This window comes from Manis pentadactyla, chromosome 13 (assembly GCF_030020395.1).
Source record: "Manis pentadactyla isolate mManPen7 chromosome 13, mManPen7.hap1, whole genome shotgun sequence".
Classification (NCBI taxonomy): Eukaryota; Metazoa; Chordata; class Mammalia; order Pholidota; family Manidae; genus Manis; species Manis pentadactyla.
The window spans coordinates 84,717,086-84,735,058 of NC_080031.1; the positions used below are offsets into that span (position 1 = coordinate 84,717,086).

The following is a 17,973-nucleotide window of genomic DNA, read 5'->3' on the forward strand; positions in this document are numbered from 1 at the left end:
AACAAATAAAGAAATGCAGTAAGAGATTATTAAATTCAGGAAAGAAATGGAAGAAAAAATCAAAATCATATCAGAAATGAAGATTACATTAGAAGGTGCCTAAAAGAGAACATATTCAGTTAAAAATTAGCAAGGAGCACAGGGGAGAGAGGAAAAGAAGTGAGAGAATGAAAATGAGATCAAGAGAGGACTAAAAAAGGGCAGAGAAAAAGGCATTGAAAAACATAAAAAAATCCAATGTACACATTCATACTTGGAGTACTTGAAGAAAGAAAAATAAAACAATGAATGACATTAATTTTAAAAATTATAATCCTAGAAAACTGTGTGAAAATAAGACACATACTGAAAGGCCTGCCCACTACACTGGAAACTGACCTAGAATGAGCAGCACTGAAACATGAAAACTATTAGACTTTAAAGATAAAGGAAAAATTCCTAAGGGCCTCAAGGATAAAAATAAAATAACTTGGAGGAAGACTGCTGGACTGGCATCAGACTTCTCAAAAGCAACATATAAAGCAAGACAGCCAGTAGAACACCATTTTTAAGAAACTCAAGATTTTATACCCAGCCAAGCTGCCCACAACTATCTAGGCTATAGAAACACAGTTTTAAATACACATGAATCAAAGGAATAATATACACCTGAGCCCTTCTCTACCACGGAGCTTTGTCCAACTAGGAGATGATGGGGAAACTCTGGCAAAAGGATTGATATATTCAACTGCAAATCCAAGACTAAAACAAAGACAGGGAAGCAAGTGGAAGAATAATATATAAATGTCAAATGTTCTGAAAAAATTAAATTAATGCATCCCCCAAAATGAGAATAAAGGAGAAACAAGAAAACAGGCTCTTTAATTGTTATACTGGAAACAAGTAGAAAACAAAGAACAACAATAAAAACTGAAAAGCCAGAGAGTAATATATGAGGAAATGAGACAATAAGGGCAGAGCCATGAAAAATAATAAATCATAATTTTAAAACAAAACAAAAAAACAGTACTTATAATACATGTGGGTAATTTTAATAAAGTACTTTCATGGATAGTATAACTAATATACCAAAGATTAACTTTATTTAATGATGACAGTTAAAATCCTAATTATTAGATATAATGCATAAGATATTTTTCTGGGGAAACCCGAGATATTTTCTTTTCATTCTCCCCAAATGCAAAGCTTGACATCTAATTTATATTTATGCTTTAGTCTTTCTAGATTGGGGACGAATTTTCTATTTATTAATTATGGAAAACTCTAAAGTATACCTGTGATGTCCACACCAATTTGAACATGAGTAAATTCTCCTAAAGACATGATAAAGAGAATATCTAAGAAGTAATACTGGTAGAGCTAAAAATATTGTTGCCAGTTTCCTTACTGATTTAAAAGCTACTTATTTAAGTATTAGCACAAAGTTTATGCTATACTGGCATAGCTTTTTCTTATTTCCACTTCTCCTCAAACATCTGTCCACCCACAACCATCTCCCACCGCTCTCCAATGTGAGCACTCTAATTCAGACTCCTTGTACACATCTCATGCTCTTCTCTGCTACCATTACTTCTTATGCCCTTCCTGGCCACTCTGCCAAGCCCTGATCCTTGGTCAGAGGGAATATCTATATGCCATTTTCATTCAGCTAAGTCCCACCTTTCCTATCAAGTGCTTCTGTGTGTCATTCCCTAATGAGTATTCCATCTCTGAATGTTGCAGGGATAGGCACCCTAATTATTCAGGCATCTCCATCTTGAGTATTCAAGTATCTTCTCAGCTCCTGGACAATATCATGTTTCTTCTACTTGATTTCTATCTCCTATAACACAGACACTTTTTTTTAGTAGTTTTAAAACAAACTACAAATCCTCTGAAATTTGTACAAAGTTTTATGCAAAATATTTTTAACAAATAGTAAGTACCTTTCATCATATTCTGAAATGACCCTATGACACAAAAGGGTCAGGCACTTCTGTCAAATGAGGGGTGCCATTATTTATACAAAAAATATTTCTTAACAACTGTCCTTTGTCACACAGCAAAACAGTCAATTCTGATAAACGCTAACAAAAAGTGCTACTCATCTGAAAAAGAGTAACAGGAAGACAAACCTCTCTGCTTACTGTTTGTACAAATTCAAGCCTTGGCAACTATTCAGCTTTTCATCTAGAGCAGATACATTTTACTATTTCAGTAACCCAAGAATAATAAAGGAACACTGTTGGGTTTTCTTAACCATGAAACCATGAATGCTTTTCTTTTCTTTGGTGCCCTAATAAAATTAATTATACTGTTAGGCAGAAAAATAGACATGAGCAGGGTAGAAAGAGAATAAAACCAGTCCCACTAAATGGGACTGAAAGAGTTAACCAGGTAAAACCAGAGAGCCAGAAGGACTCACTGAGTTAATGAGTTAATAAGTTGAAGTTTCAAAGGCCTGGAGCAACTAGGAATGTCCAGATATTCCCCCAAAAAGAAAAGTATCTGAGCACAGCCTGTACCTTCATTGTACCAATTAGATCATGCCATTGTAAAATCTACTTAGCCTGCAAAAAAAGACCCAGTTTATTCTTTAACCTAAGCTATATGATGTTTTTTCCTCTTCTTCCAGCCCTTTAATCAAGAAGCTTTATAAGCAGGGCAGGAGACAGACCTCTGAAGTGTAAATACACCTATGCAAACAAAGAATGCAGACAAAGTCCGAACCAACACAGTCACCTAAATAACCAATTCTTAAGACAAAACTTCAAAGGGATTACGAATTACCTGTATGCTTTATGCCTTATGCTCTTACCGAAAAATCCTTATAAAACCCCAGACCCTCAAGTGCGCCTCCTCTCTGAGGTTGCCCACACTCCTTTCTTTGAGTGTGTCACTCTCTCTGTTCTACTCCAGATAGGTAGGGAGGGGCTGCTGAGAGCTCTGATTTGGGCTTGCAAGTTCCCATCACATGGGTAACCCAGACGGAACTGCAGCTGTACGATCCTGCCCCTTAGTAGCCTGCCTGAAAATCTTTGCTTTGAGAAGTTCCCAGAACATAATCTCACTCCATCCAGTGCTCTGCAGCTCCCCCAAATCCTGGGGTGGTAGGGACTTAGTTTCCACACTGTGCAGATCCAAGCAGACATTGGGACCCCTGCTTCAGATAGCAAGGATCTGTCCAATGCTGAGCAGGAATTCAACGAGCTTCCCCTTCCTCTCTGCTTTATTCAAGTAAACCTGCCTTTGTTCACCTTGACTCTGGCCCAGCTCTCCCCTTACAGTGTATTCAAATAATTTCATTCTGCTTTGCTACTGTGTCTCCGCCCTTTAATTCTCTGTTGTGGGGACAAGAACCAAGGAGAGTAAACTCAACCCCCAACAAAACCATGAAGCTTTAATTAAACATGAATATGGGTACATTCTTAAGAAACAGGGCTGGGAAAAACTTTTAGAGGCAAAAATAATCTGAGGAAGAGAGTATTGTTCTTTCCATCACCTGATTACACAGTGCAGAAAAAAATACAATATGTACCAACCTTAATTCTTTCTGGCTCAAGAAATTACATTCCTATTTGCCATCAAACATAAATCCTGCAGTTTTCCAATCAATCATATCAAAATTAACATAAAAAATTAAGTGAACTTTATAATTTGCTGTCATTACATGCTCCTCAGAGCATGACTTCAGAGCTTTATGTATTGTTATGTATCTGCATGGTTAGTCTTCTGGCTACCTTAAAGAACAATCTTTAGGCCTGTCAAAAACAAAGTTGCTTTTCTCATCTATGATTACCTTTTGTTTCTTAAATTTGTAAATCTTCATGCACTCACAGAATTTGTTAACTGATAATGCTTTTTATTTCCTCCATCAGAAAACAAATTATTTATGCCAAACAAAAGAGATTAAATAACATACCTCTTCTAAGATGATTTTATTTTGCCTGTCTACTAAATTTAGCATAAAATAATCTGTTTTCGAGGAACACAGCTCAGTTTTCTCTCCTGAAAGGATTACTAAAAAATTACCTTTTAATTCTTTTTATCCTGTTTTCTAAGGCTTTCAGGAAATTCTTCACTACTAAGCTATGCAGTCTCTTTACGGCAAGCCAACAATTCATGATGCTTTTTGAACTGACTCATGAAAACCCATTTTATATTTTCTCTTGATACCTCCTGGGGAAAAAATTTATAAGTAAAAATATAGAAACAATGAATTACACCCACAGAAATACATCATTATTTTTATTACACTGAAGGACACAGCCAATACTTTTGAACTCACAAAAATTATAGGGAATCAGCTATAAATTAAAAAGTGTCAGAAGACAGTGGCTTTATCATTTTTCAAAAATACCATTTTACCTGATTAAGTGAGGTGGTGTCTGTAAGCACAGCATCAGGAGGTCTATTAGGTATGGCTACAGCCGCCTGAAATCAAAACACATTACATGTTAAATATTAACAAAATAATTGTTATTCTCTTTACCCAAACTGGTAGTTAGATATACAACCATGTGTAATAAAATCTGTAAACTGGAGAAAAAAAATTTTAATATTTTATGTTCAGGAGATGATGATATTAGAAATTTCAAAACTGCTACTTCATCTACATTATTTCCCTGAAATGGCCCTGTGTAATGAAAAACAATCAGATCCATTCTCTAGGCCACAAAGGAGAAAAAGGTAAACACTTTTTCCCAATGCAAATAATGACAACTATAAGAATTAAACAATTCACATCTCAATTGATTTAATCTTTAAATATACTTTACTAAGGGTATGGATCTCTTTGTATTTATATCCTATTTGGAGTTGGCTGAACTTCCTGGATGTGTAGATTAATGTTTTTCATCAAAGCCATTATTTCTTTGATTTTTTTTTTTTGCTTCTCTCCTCATTTTCCAGTACTGCCATTACATGAATGCTGTGTGCTTAATGGTATCCCACATTCTCTGAGGCTCTTCATTCTTTTTCTTTTCTTCATCCTTTTAGACAAAGAGACAGATCTTCAAGCTTTATGATTTCTTTCTTCTCTCAGTTCAAATCTACCATTTAGCCCCTCTAGTAAATACTTCATTTCAGTTATTGTACTTTCAGCTCCAAAACTTCTGTGTGGTTCTTTTTTATGATTTCTGTTAATTGATATTCTCTATTGATGAGTCAATGCCATACTTTCCTTTATTTCTCTAAGCATGGTTTCCTTTATGTCCTCGGAACATACTTATTATAGATGCTTTGAAGTCTGTCAATTTCTGTTACCTGTTTTGTTTTGGGTTGTCTTTTTTTTTTTGAAATCTCTGGGTCACACTCTTCTGTTTCTTTCATGTCTTGTCATTTTGTTAACTGGACATTTTAGATAATGTGTTGTAGCAACTCTGGATACCTATCTTCCGTCCCCTTCCAGGGTTTGTGGCTACTGTTAACTCGCTTATTTGTTTAGTGACTTAAACTATTTTCACCAACTCTATTTCCCACCCAGTGTGCAGTCCCTGCTGTTGCTCTTCCCAGGGAGCCTTGACCAGCACAGTCACCCTAGGATGACAGTTTTAGCAAGGCTCTCTGCAACTGTCTCTCTCTGATCTGTTAACTGTCTGCCTCTTTTGGTATCACACTCAGCTGTTAGGCTCTGCTAATTGACAGATGATTACTCTATTATTTATAACAATGCACTGGGGCATAAGCTGCTCCACATTTTGATTCAGTTAAAAGCCAAACCTCTTTGCCCGAGTAGCTTTGTAGGCCAGGCTTTGAGATTTGGGATGATCCCATGAAGGCTTTTCTTAGCTGTCTCTTTCCACGGTTCTCTTTAGTAAAGTTCTAGATGGGCTGGTCTAACTCAAGACTCTTATGGAGTTACCAGCCTCCTCTTGATAATAACTAAAGCAACCTTGTGTTTGAGAGCACCCTTACTTTTGAACTTACAAATACTCTGTTCCAAAATGAGCTAGTCTTGGGAAAGCTTCAGAGATCTCTATTTTTGGCCTGCTGGGCAAAACCTCTATAGCACTCACTGCAGCGCCAATGGGAGCAAGGACAGTGGTCCACATCTGTCCAAGTGACATCCTCACTTTATAAGAAGGGTACTAGTTAGGGATGATAACAAGGGTACTAGTTAGGGATGATAGCTTCTGGTCTTCTCAGCTTGCCTCTCCCAGCATGGAACCTCCACCTTAAGAGCAAGTTGGGGTAAGAGTGATCAGGGAGGGCTCCAGTATCCTCAACTTGCCATGGGCAGAATGGAGTTTGTAGGCGATGGAGAGACGAAAACAGCCCCATTACTTGTAGCCACTTTGTGGGGAAAATGGGAATTTAATGGCCAGGATTCTTACCTCTCCTGATACAAGTATCCCTAGTGTATACATATTTAGCCTGCTTATATATTATACCTCTTGGCAGAAAACTGTTTATCGGTAGATAGAGCCACCTGAAATGAACAGTCAGTCATGGAAATACAGGCGGAGCCAGCAGAAGAGGGAGGAAGGAGAGAGCTGTGGTTCAAATGCTACACATTCTCACTATTCTTACCAACATACAGATTTTCTTGAATAAATATGTCTTCGTTTGCTATATGCCCTTAGGATAATTTTCAGAGACTTTATACATAAATTTTTAATTTTTACCAGTTATGACTGTTTCACTGTGGAGACAGTTTAAGGAGCACCATCATTCCAGAAGTAGTCTTACAGTACTAGTCTAAGTAATACTTTATTTACTCCAAAAGAAAATTTATTACAGTATAATCTTATCATCCCAAATAAATTAGAGGTAAAGACCAATTAAACTAGTGCAAAATCCAAATTATAAAATATTTTTAGGAAAAATGTTTTTAAATAGAGTTTGAGAATTATAGAGTAGAACTGCCTTACACAAGAAAAATGTTCAATGAATTTAATGAATGAAGATTTTAATTTACACAAGGATCACTTGTATACATTTCATTTCTCTAAAGACTTTTGGGTGCTCCAAAGTTTGTATAAGGAAGTAAAATATTTCCCTAATTATCTCAGGTATACTATACTTATTTAAGCCAGACTTTTCTATATATAACATGTTATATAATAAAATACACAAACATAAACTGTACTTTAAATCCAAGGAACATATTAATTCATGTGGATTACTGAGGCTCTCCCCTATGAAATTACACACATGATAATACAGTAAATTCAAAATATAGATAAAGTACCTTAACTGCACATATATTTTGCTTATAAGCCATAGCCTACCTTTACTTTGTCCGATGTCCGTTTTCCACCAGTGCCTCCAGAGCCAACAAGGAAGACAGAGAACTGATTATAACATATAAGCTCACTCTCAGCATAAGAATAAACTGCCAAGTAAATGAAAGAAAAAGTAAAAGTTATTATCAAAAAACGTAACTAGTTAATCAATATATAATCAACAATTCCTTTAAAAATTTCAAAACCTAATCAAAAAACCAAAACCTAATCACTGAAAGATTCTGTAATGTAAAGATGCCCATACTGGGGTCACAACACATTCATTTTAATTCATTCACTACCAGTTTCAGGAAATCACACACAAAAAAACCAACCTTCACAAATCTTTTCTTGACTATGAAATAGCAGTTTCTCTCACCTCTTCTTGTACCTCTCCAACTGCTTTTCACATTTCGATTCTCTCCACCTCAGACATTCCAAACAGATCTTACTATAAAATGCCATATTCTCAAACTTTCAAACCTCTGCCAAAGCACTCAAAAAGAGGCAGTATGCAAAGGAGGAAATGAGTGACAGTGACAATGTCAGTGTCAGGAGGGCAGGATCATGGCTGTTTTGCTATCGTATTAGATATGTTTACCCAGCACTTAGACCAAAAGGCACCTATATAAAAAGGTGCCTAATAAATAATTATTAAATTAATGAATCAATGAATAAATGACATAAGTGAGCAAATTAGTGAATAAGTAAGCAAATAATAAATGAATCTAAGACAGCTGACACTCTTTCTACTCATTTCCCAGTGAGAGGTTGAGTATTATCCAGCTCTAGAAAATTAGGAATATGATTTTGAACTGCATACTGAGGAAAAATCTATTGTTAATAAAAATAAAGACAGTTATGGCTATTTGTATTTAAGAGTTTTATCTTTATTACACAGTAAATTAGGTATCTAATTTTATCTATACTTTATCACAAATTCTAATATATTATTACCCATTACCAATCGATAGTTAAACAAATGGAATAGATCAAAAGAAAATAGCAAAAGTGAAAGTTAAGGTTACTGTAGAACTCTTGCTTTGTGTATATATGTTACATTTGGTAGGATGGTAAGAAAACTGGCAAAACTGTAGCCCAATGTTGGCCAACATCTAAGATGACAAGAAAATATAAACACATAAAAGAGGGAGGAGAAGAAAGAGGATGACAGGCAAGAGAGGAAGGGGGAAAGGAGAGAGAACTGACACATGATGAAATATTACCAGTTAACAAAAATAATATAGTAGAAAAATATTTAAGAGCATCAGAAATGTTCTCAACATACCATTAAAACAAGGAAAGTTCCAAAACAACATGTCCAATTATATAACCTATGTATTTAGAATAAATATGATAAAGCCTATATTCCAAATGTCAGACAATACAATCCCACTGTTCCTTATTTTCAAAATTTTTGACAGTATCTATTTCTTTGGTTCTTAAACCTTAAAATGAATAAATTTTAAGCAATGTATCTTCAGCTTATGTTTATTAGTATTTCAGCATGTATTAAACTACCATAATCTTTGTTTCCACCACAAATAAAATGAGGCTGTGGTTTAAACCACGTTTCGAGTTTAAAAGGCTTGAATGCACAGGGTTAGGAATCAAACTACCATTTATAAGAATGATGCAGGGGTCAAATATGTTCCAAGTTTCAAAGAGCGAGCATAGGAAAGAATACCTAAAATAGAGCCTAATTATCAATTGAGGGCCGTTTGTGTTTCCTTCCTGCCAAAAACATACCCCAGCAAGAGGATTATTCTTGATCCTCCTCTATGACCCTACATCAGCCACATTTCTCACCCTGTGCTGGGTTACACTGTCTCAAATCCCCTCAAATGCCCCACTCTCCCCACTACCTCAATCAACTCCTCCCCCCTCCTTCCTACTTTCTAAAAGAGCTTATAAATCTCTGGAATGCTTACCTTGCTTTCTCACAAACTGGAAGATAACATAATCAACTTCTATGGTAAAGCATTATGTTACATACAAAGCGTATCAATTTAACATTATTATTTTAAGAACTGGAAATGAGTTACCATCCACAAGAATTACTAAACCGGATCCTTTATCCAGGATATCAGCAACAACTCCTTCACATCTTAATTTTCCTAAAATGAAAAGTAAAATAAATAAATAAATAAATAGAAAAATAAATAAAAAGACTGTGTTAAAGACCTTAAGTTATTAAGACATGAAGCATATTTAACATAATTTCCACTATGAAGTTCAGAAAAACTAAAAAATTATGATTTGAAATAATTTTCAATGTAACATTGAATAACTCAACATTAAAAGCAATTAGAATATCTGAGTCACTAAATTTGAAACAGTAGTAATTTCAATAAATTTAAAAAAAATAAGTTTTAAAAAAATGTTTTCAATCATTCAACAAACATTTGTTAAGCCTACAATCAATACCATTGATCCTATTCCTTCTCAAATTTCTACTCCACTGGCTTCACAGAGTCTTTCTAATCACTATTTCTTTTATGGACTCTTATTTCCACCATTTAATTGGTGCTGTCATGATAGACTGTCATTGTCTGGGGGTGAAATCATCATCTTTTTCTCAAACTTGCTTTTCTCTTTGGTATCTTACATGGTAAATGGTACTGTCCTCCCAGCTGCCCAAGCCAGAAACTGGTGCATCACTCCTGACTCATAAAATACAGCCTAAGTATGTGGCAGAACTTGAGTATGCAGAGATTGAGAGACACTAGATCATAAAAAAAGCTTTTAACTTCATCCTGAATGCTATGGACAGCAACCTGAGATTTTCAACAGGAAGTGACAAACACATCTGCATTTTGGAAATAACATTTTGGCTGCACTGAGGCCAACAGACCTGACTGGGGCAAGAACAGAGGCAGAGAGAACACACAGAAAGTGAGAGAGACGATGGTGGCCTAAACAAAGAAGTGGAAGTGGAGATGGACAGAAACAGGAGGATTCTGGATATTCTGAGGGAGAGACAAAGAACTTGATGATCATCTGGATGTGAAGGATGGTAAAAGAGAAGCCAAGGATGATATTCAGATTTCTGCCACTTTAACCTCACACCCATTTCTCTCCATCTCTCCAACCCCACCTTAGACAAAGCTAAACTAACGCAACAGACTTCTCCCTCACATCCACTCTGACCAACTTTAAAATGTGCTCCATATTACATCCAAGGTGCTATTTCCCTAAAGCAAATCTGACATGACCCTCTTCCCAGCATCACCACCATCTCTCCCCACCAACTCCTCAGGCTCTTAGGATAAATATAAAACTCCCTAATATGATCTACATGATACTATTTCCTACCACCACTAGGCTCTCTAGCCACCCTGGCCTTCCTTTGCTCTGCCTTAGCCATGCTTCTCCTTGACTCAAGGGCCTTTACATAAGCCACTGGCTGCCTGGAATGCTCTTTCTTTTCTTCTTTGTTAAGTTCTTACCTAGCTGAAATCCTTCTCTCAAATCTCCCCTCATCAAGTCCTCAGAGCACACTTGTCTTCCCACCCTATGCCAAATCCTTCTATTTAAGTTCTAATAGCATCATGTATGGTTTACCTGTATTGTTTATCACACGTAGTTGCACCAGTACACTTATTTGAGTGGTTATTTGATTCTGGCTCCCCTCCCCACCAACTAGGTTATATGCTCCATGAGGGCAGAGTACAGATTTGTTTCTGTTCTCCATTCCCTTACAGCCCTAGCAGAATGCCTAGAACTTAGCAAGCAAGCAATACATAATTGACAAACTGGTGATGATCTCCCCAGATGATCAATTTCATGTCCAATCAAAGAGCAGGCCTACTACCTACATATCTCTCCAATTTCTGCTCTTGTATCCACCCTCATGACCACAGTCCTATCCAACCAACTAGGGTCTCTGAACCTACATTACTACAACAGTCCCTTACAACACCTCCTTTCTTTTATCTCCTTTCCCTTTAATTCAAGCATTACAATGAGCCAGTTGATGCTTTCTAAAACTCACATATGATCACATAATTCTCTCCTGCTTAAAGTCTTTCAGGTGCTGTCTACTGCCTTTAAAATAACATGCAAACTTCCTCACCTGCCTTTCAAGGCGTCTCAAGACCATTTTTACCTTTCTACTTTCTTGTCTTGTTTCCCTCCCTAACTTGCATTTAAAGGAGCTTAAATTATTTTCAGTTGTCTTAATGGCCCAGCTCTTTCTCACTTCTAAACCTCTACATAGTTTCTCCTTCACCTGACATATCTTTCAACCTCCTCTTAACATAGTTAACTCTGAATTTCAGATCTCAGTTTAGATTTCATTTCTACCAAGAAGCTTCCTCAACCCCTCAAGTTTAGTTCCAGGTTAGAGACTTTACAATGTGTTCCCGTGCCAAACGCATTTCTCCCATTATATCACAAGGTTTATCATTGCCCATTGTGCCTACTCATCATTAAACAGACTCCAAACTCTACATAAGTAAAGATAATGTCTTTTACATAGTTATATTAGCAATCCTTAGCAGAAAGCCTGGCACATAACAAGTATTTAATAAATATTCAATGAGTGAATAAATAACTACAGACAACTCTTTTCTTACTGTACTTTTCTATAATTTCCAAATTTTCTATAATGAGCAAAGTGTTATTTTCTAGTTTTGTAAAAATATAAAGATGAGTACTTAAGGAGAAAAAAGGTTAAATCTACCCTAACAATCAAAACCACACATCCATCAGGTTCTATTTTGGGAATTTGGTGTAATTACATTTGCATAATACTTACTGTTCAAAAGCACATTTACATATGCCAATATTTGATGGTCAGATATTCCCTTCAGGACAATCAAGGCTGGTAACATTATCAACCTCACTTTCCAGAGGAAATATTGTTTTACCTTAATAATAGAAATTACCTTGAGAAAGAAGTGAGTCTAATAAAGACATCATAATAGAAACATAATGATCAAACTTTTGAACCTAGAAAATCTAAAGGCCAGTGTATCTTGGACTAGAATATATTCTCATTCACGATGGGAAATAAAATGCTGCTCTTAGGTTTCTCACACTTCATCTAATACTTGTCCGCCCTCCACCCCACCACAAGGAGGATTAAGTCAGCCTAAGACGGCGCCACTGCACTGAGAACTGAGCCAGTAAGGGATACGGAGATGCTGACATCAGTCTCCTGATGCTTGAGGGCCACGTCTCATCAACTGGAGCATTTTATGGAAAGATTATGAATACTAGTCATACCTTGCTTTTTTTGCAGTTTAAAGAGGTTCCAAACTATAAGTGTCTTGAATTCAGAATATTCATATTTACCAGAGAGAAACTTTAGAACTATTTAAAGAAAATACACAGAAGCTACTGAAGAAACATAATTCACGAGAAACATAACTGGAGACTAAGGAGGTACCAGAAATTAAGAAAAGTATTTTCTATACTTTCCAATTATCACTTTTCAGTTGAATTTTTTTTGCATATGTCTAATTTCTCTCTCCATATGTAAAATCACTAAAGGCAGAAACCTATTTCACACATGTCTACATGCCTTATAACAATGGTTCCCAGTTGAACTCTCGTTAGGCTGATGGTACATGTAACATTATGACAGCTTCCTAGCCTTCGCCTCCGCCACTAGCGCCACCGCCACTAGCGCCACCAACACCACGCACACATGACACACACATGCACACAAAATCCATACTTGGGATCCAGAATCCATACTTATTAAACAGTAATATCATGTAGTGTAATAACAGACACTTTTGATATGCAACCAGGTTAAGAAATCATCTAAAATCCAATCCTGTGCCTAGCACGTGGCAGGTAGGCAGCATATATTTGATGAAGGCAGTCACCACAAACTGTACTGCTTCAGATAGAAAGAGCTGTGTGAAAGCTTATGCTGTGACACGAACACTGAAATAAAGCTATTCAGCCTTGAGCAATAACAATCTCATAAATTTTTAGTAAAATTAAAAGATTTAGGAAAAAAAGTAGAATTCTAGCTACTTGGTGACTGCTTCATTTATCTGAAATGACAAACATGTTTTTTGTATTTTACCATCTTACATGGCCATTATATAAACAATATTCTGACAACAGAGTAGCAAAACAAATACATCAAATTTTAATGAAAGAATAAAAAGAGCTTTACTGAACAAGTAAGGTATAACTGAGAAAAAATGTGTTACTAAGGCTGACTTGGTATTATTTACTCTAAAAGAGAACAGGAAAAAGTTAATTACAAGAAATTCTGTATCTCCTACTATTGTTTACTTTACAAAAATCAGTACCAATGTGAATATCTGAGCAAACAATTTAGAACCATATTCATAAAAATAACTGATTACACACAATAAGTTTATAACACTTCCCCAAAAATGCTTCGCAGTTGTCAATAACACATATAACAATAAATTGTTATTTTTTGAAGTAATTTATTATATAAGACTATTATAGGACAAAGTTTAAGGTAACGAAAACAGGTGCCAGTTAATATCAATCTACTCTAATGGCTGCCTCACACCTGAGTAACTTCTGATATGGTTTATTTAGATCCCTCTATGCCAGTTTAACACACTGGCACAGTGTGGAAGGTTAGTCAGAAAATAAAACCATGGTATGATTATGAAATTTGTATATCAAGAACTCACCGGCTCTGGGAAGTGGCTTATACAACTCCAAGTACTGCTCCCCATGAAGAACCTACGTTAGGAGAAACAAAATTTTATTAGAACCTTGTTAAACGGGTTCTGCCTGTGTATACTGCTAATCACAGGTGATATTTCACTGTCCGCATGCTCACATCACTACTTCCCCCAAATGATCTGACTCACTGAGGCAGTTTGGCATCTGTCCTCCCACCATCACCCCCACCCGTTTTTCCCTCTGGGTTCTGAGGAAGACAGGGAATTAAGCTGTCCCATGGCAGTGGGACGTGGGCATTTGGATATGTGGATAAGGTTTTGTTTTTCCTGTCCTAGTGTTTTCCCACCTGTATGTGGGTATTCCTGCTTTGAATATACTGAGGTTAAGTGACTATGAATTTATACACTGTCCTTAGAATCTACTCTGTGTAGATAATTACAAAATATTATAATTAGGAAATACTGACACTGATAGTACTTTTACTTTGAACATGGCTGTAAGGTTTCTGTTTTAGGCAAGTTGTTTGTATTTGGTATGTGTGACCTGCAATTACATTATTAGCACTGGTCAATTTGTTCAGTTTTATTCAACAGATATTTATTAGATGTCCTATATGAACCAGACACAGGGATAAGCACTGGAAACACAGTTTTGTTCAATGTCCCCATCAGCAAATAATCCATAATTACTAATCAATGAGGATTTATGAGTGTAAGGGAAGAACACAACTTTAAGATACCTTCTCTGCTCCAAAAGAGCTGACAGTCTTTATATTGGAGGACTTATTATTTCTGAATCATATGATTAAGAAGTAGAAGCCAAACTAAGCTCCAAAGCAAGTGAACTGCAGCAAGAGAATTAATAACATTACGACATAGTTACAGGACTGTACATAATTGCTTGCCTTTTCAACTATCATTTCTTTTATTCTTATGAAGGAAAATCACAAGATATGCTAAGTCTTTATTTCTGAATCAACCACTACAAACTATTTTATTCACACACACACATACAGAGGATGTGATATTTACCTATCATATTTAAAGATACAGAAGAAAAGCAAAATAAAAAATCTCTTGGACATAAACATGAGCAACATCTTCATGAACATATCTCCCCGGGCAAGGGAAACAAAAGCAAAAATGAACAAGTGGAACTATATCAAGCTGAAAAGCCTCTGTACAGCAAAGGACACCACCAATAGAACAAAAAGGCATCCTATAGTATGGGAGAATATATTCATAAATGACAGATCCGATAAAGGGTTGACATCCAAAATATATAAAGAGCTCACCTACCTCAACAAACAAAAAGTAAATAAATCCAATTTAAAAATGGGCACAGGAGCTGAACAGACAGTTCTCCAAAAAAGAAATTCAGATGGCCAACAGACACATGAAAAGATGCTTCACATCGCTAGTCATCAGAGAAATGCAAATTAAAACCACAATGAGATATCACCTCACACCAGTAAGGATCGCCACCATCCAAAAGACAAACAACAAGAAATGCTGGAGAGGTTGTGGAGAAAGGGGAGCCCTCCTGCATTGCTGGTGGGAATATAAATTAGTTCAACCATTGTGGAAAGCAGAATGGAGGTTCCTCAAAAAGCTCAAAATAGAAATACCATTTGACCCAGGAATTCCACTTCTAGGAATTTACCCTAAGAATGCAGCAGCCCAGTTTGAAAAAGACATATGCACCCCTATGTTTATCGCAGCACTATTTACAATAGCCAAGAAATGGAAGCAACCTAAGTGTCCATCAGTGGATGAATGGATAAAGAAGATGTGGTACACATACACAATGGAATATTATTCAACCATAAGAAGGAAACAAATCCTACCATTTGCAACAACATGGATGGAGCTAGAGGGTATTATGCTCAGTGAAATAAGCCAGGCAGAGAAAGTCAAGTACCAAATGATTTCACTCACCTGTGGAGTGTAAGAACAAAGAAAAAAACTGAAGGAGCAAAACAGCAGCAGACTCACAGAACCCAAGAATGGACTAACAGTCGCCAAAGGGAAAGGGACTGGGGAGGATGGGTGGGAAGGGAGGGATAAGAGCAAGGAGGGGAAAGAAAGGGGGTATTATGATTAGCATGTATAATGTGGGGGTAGGGGGGCAAGGGGAGGGCTGTGCAACACAGAGAAGACAAATAGTGACTCTACAGCATCTTACTACACTGACGGACAGTGACTGTAATGGGGTATGTCAGGGGGACTTGGTGATGGGGGGAGTCTAGTAAACATAATGTTCCTCATGTAACTGTAGATTAATGATACAAAAAAAAAAGAAAGAAAAGCAAAATAAAGGTTTTCTGTTAGACATACCTTTGCAAAGTTGATTGAAAGCCCAGGAAGCTCTGCTAATCCTCCACCCATGATGGATTTCTGTGCTATAATAACTCCAAAGGTAGGCAAACAGGAGAAATCAGAGCTTCCTTCATAAATAAATTTCAAATCTTCTGGATCCTTGGGCGATGCTCCCACTCCAAGGGCATACATAATAGCTTCCAGTTCCGTGTAAGTAGAAGAAAATGGAGGAAGTTTGTAGCCAATGGCTCTAGCCTATGGGACAGTTATACAAAACAATGTTTTATTGATATTTTGGTGAAATCCTTAAAATTTTAACTTTCAAAACTATTAAATGCTTACATACCTAGGTCTGCTTTTGAAAACATGAAAATAGAATGTCATTTTAGTGAATTTCATATAGTATCATAATTGTCTCATTATATTTGATTTTTTAATAGAAACCAATCAGATAATGTGTAGAAAGAACTTCATTTAAAAATAATTACTTTTTTATTGCTTGCTTCTTGCTAACAGTTTGTCTCATGTTCACCTTTCCCATCTCTGATGGTGGAAAGCCCTATTAATTCAGCAACTATCAGTCACTCAAAAATACAAAAAATAATGGATTTGTTAGGAATAGGGATAGTGAATTGCCCTATAATATCTATTGTATAAAATTCACTGTAAACAAATAAGCAAAATACTACTAAGTGCTTGTAAATTAGATTGCCTCATAATGGTTTTAGTTAAAATGAGATTTCACCTCAAGTTCCTTCCCAGGAATGCCCTTTAACTAACTGGATATTATACCCTTCTACTTAGTGATGATAGGCCTAGCTAATATGTGAAGCATGATCAGGTTATAAAAGAATGATGCCCAATTCTCAACTGCTTTCACTCTGAAATAGGAATAGGCAAACAACTCAGAGGTAGAATGGTTTTTACACTTTTAAAGAGTAGTTTAACAAAAAAGAAAAACAGGATGACTGTGACAGAAACAGTACATAGTCCATGAAGCCTAAAGTATTTACTATCTGGCCGTTTGTGAAAATGTTTGCCACCCTCTATTATAAAGTCAAATCATGTTAATAAGCTGATCATAATCTCAGGTCTAAAACTAGATTGTTAATTTTATCACTATGTCTGCTCTGGGTCACAAAACACTAGAATCAAGCCTGTCAAATAATTTATTTCTTATTTATGAACTCCAATTTTTTTGAAGGGTTAGTACAAAAGACAGAAAATCAGCAACTTCACATCAGCTATTAGAATTTCTGACATAGTGGGAGGCTTTTTACTGTAGCCATGTTGAACTATTTCCAAAATTAGAATGTATCAATGTTTTCCCTTAGAAGAAATGACTTCAAAGAGGCACTGGCATAAATATCCTTTTCCAAAAAGAAAGTTAGTAACTCAAGTAGGATTATCAATGATACTCCAAAACAAAGGAAGACACTTGTCTAATACTGAAGAAGAGAAAGTAAAACTTACCCTTAATATTTTAGCCTTGTGGTCATTCAACTTGTATAGTATTTAGTACACATTTCATGAACAGTTTTGTGGTCACTTATCTTTCCTATTTAACAATAAATTAATACCCTGGAAAATAATATTTTTGTATGAAAGAAAAGAGAAGAAAAGGAGAGAAGAAAAAAAGAAAAGAAAAAAATCCCAGAGAAGGCACAGCTTTAGGTTTTTTTCCCCCACTTACAAATCCTGATGTGGCTGTTGATGCCACATGACTAGTATCATTTGTCGAAATTCCTCCATCTGATTCTATTTGACTCAGGGCTCCAATTATATTGCCAACTGATTCTAAAAAATAATAATAATAATGC

At 36.0% G+C, this 17,973-nt stretch overlaps 1 protein-coding gene across 1 annotated transcript in view; it reads right to left on the reverse strand.

Annotated features, from left to right (window-relative positions):
• The window catches only part of HSD17B4 (hydroxysteroid 17-beta dehydrogenase 4), a 78,685-nt gene that overhangs the window by 13,507 nt on the left and 47,205 nt on the right, over positions 1 to 17,973 (reverse strand). The window contains exons 12-17 of the mRNA XM_057490722.1: positions 17,847 to 17,950; positions 16,172 to 16,408; positions 13,841 to 13,892; positions 9,251 to 9,322; positions 7,212 to 7,315; positions 4,348 to 4,413 (exon numbers count right to left, since the gene is read on the reverse strand). Of these exons, the coding sequence (XP_057346705.1) occupies positions 4,348 to 4,413; positions 7,212 to 7,315; positions 9,251 to 9,322; positions 13,841 to 13,892; positions 16,172 to 16,408; positions 17,847 to 17,950 (635 nt within the window). The remainder of the gene's footprint in view (positions 1 to 4,347; positions 4,414 to 7,211; positions 7,316 to 9,250; positions 9,323 to 13,840; positions 13,893 to 16,171; positions 16,409 to 17,846; positions 17,951 to 17,973) is intronic.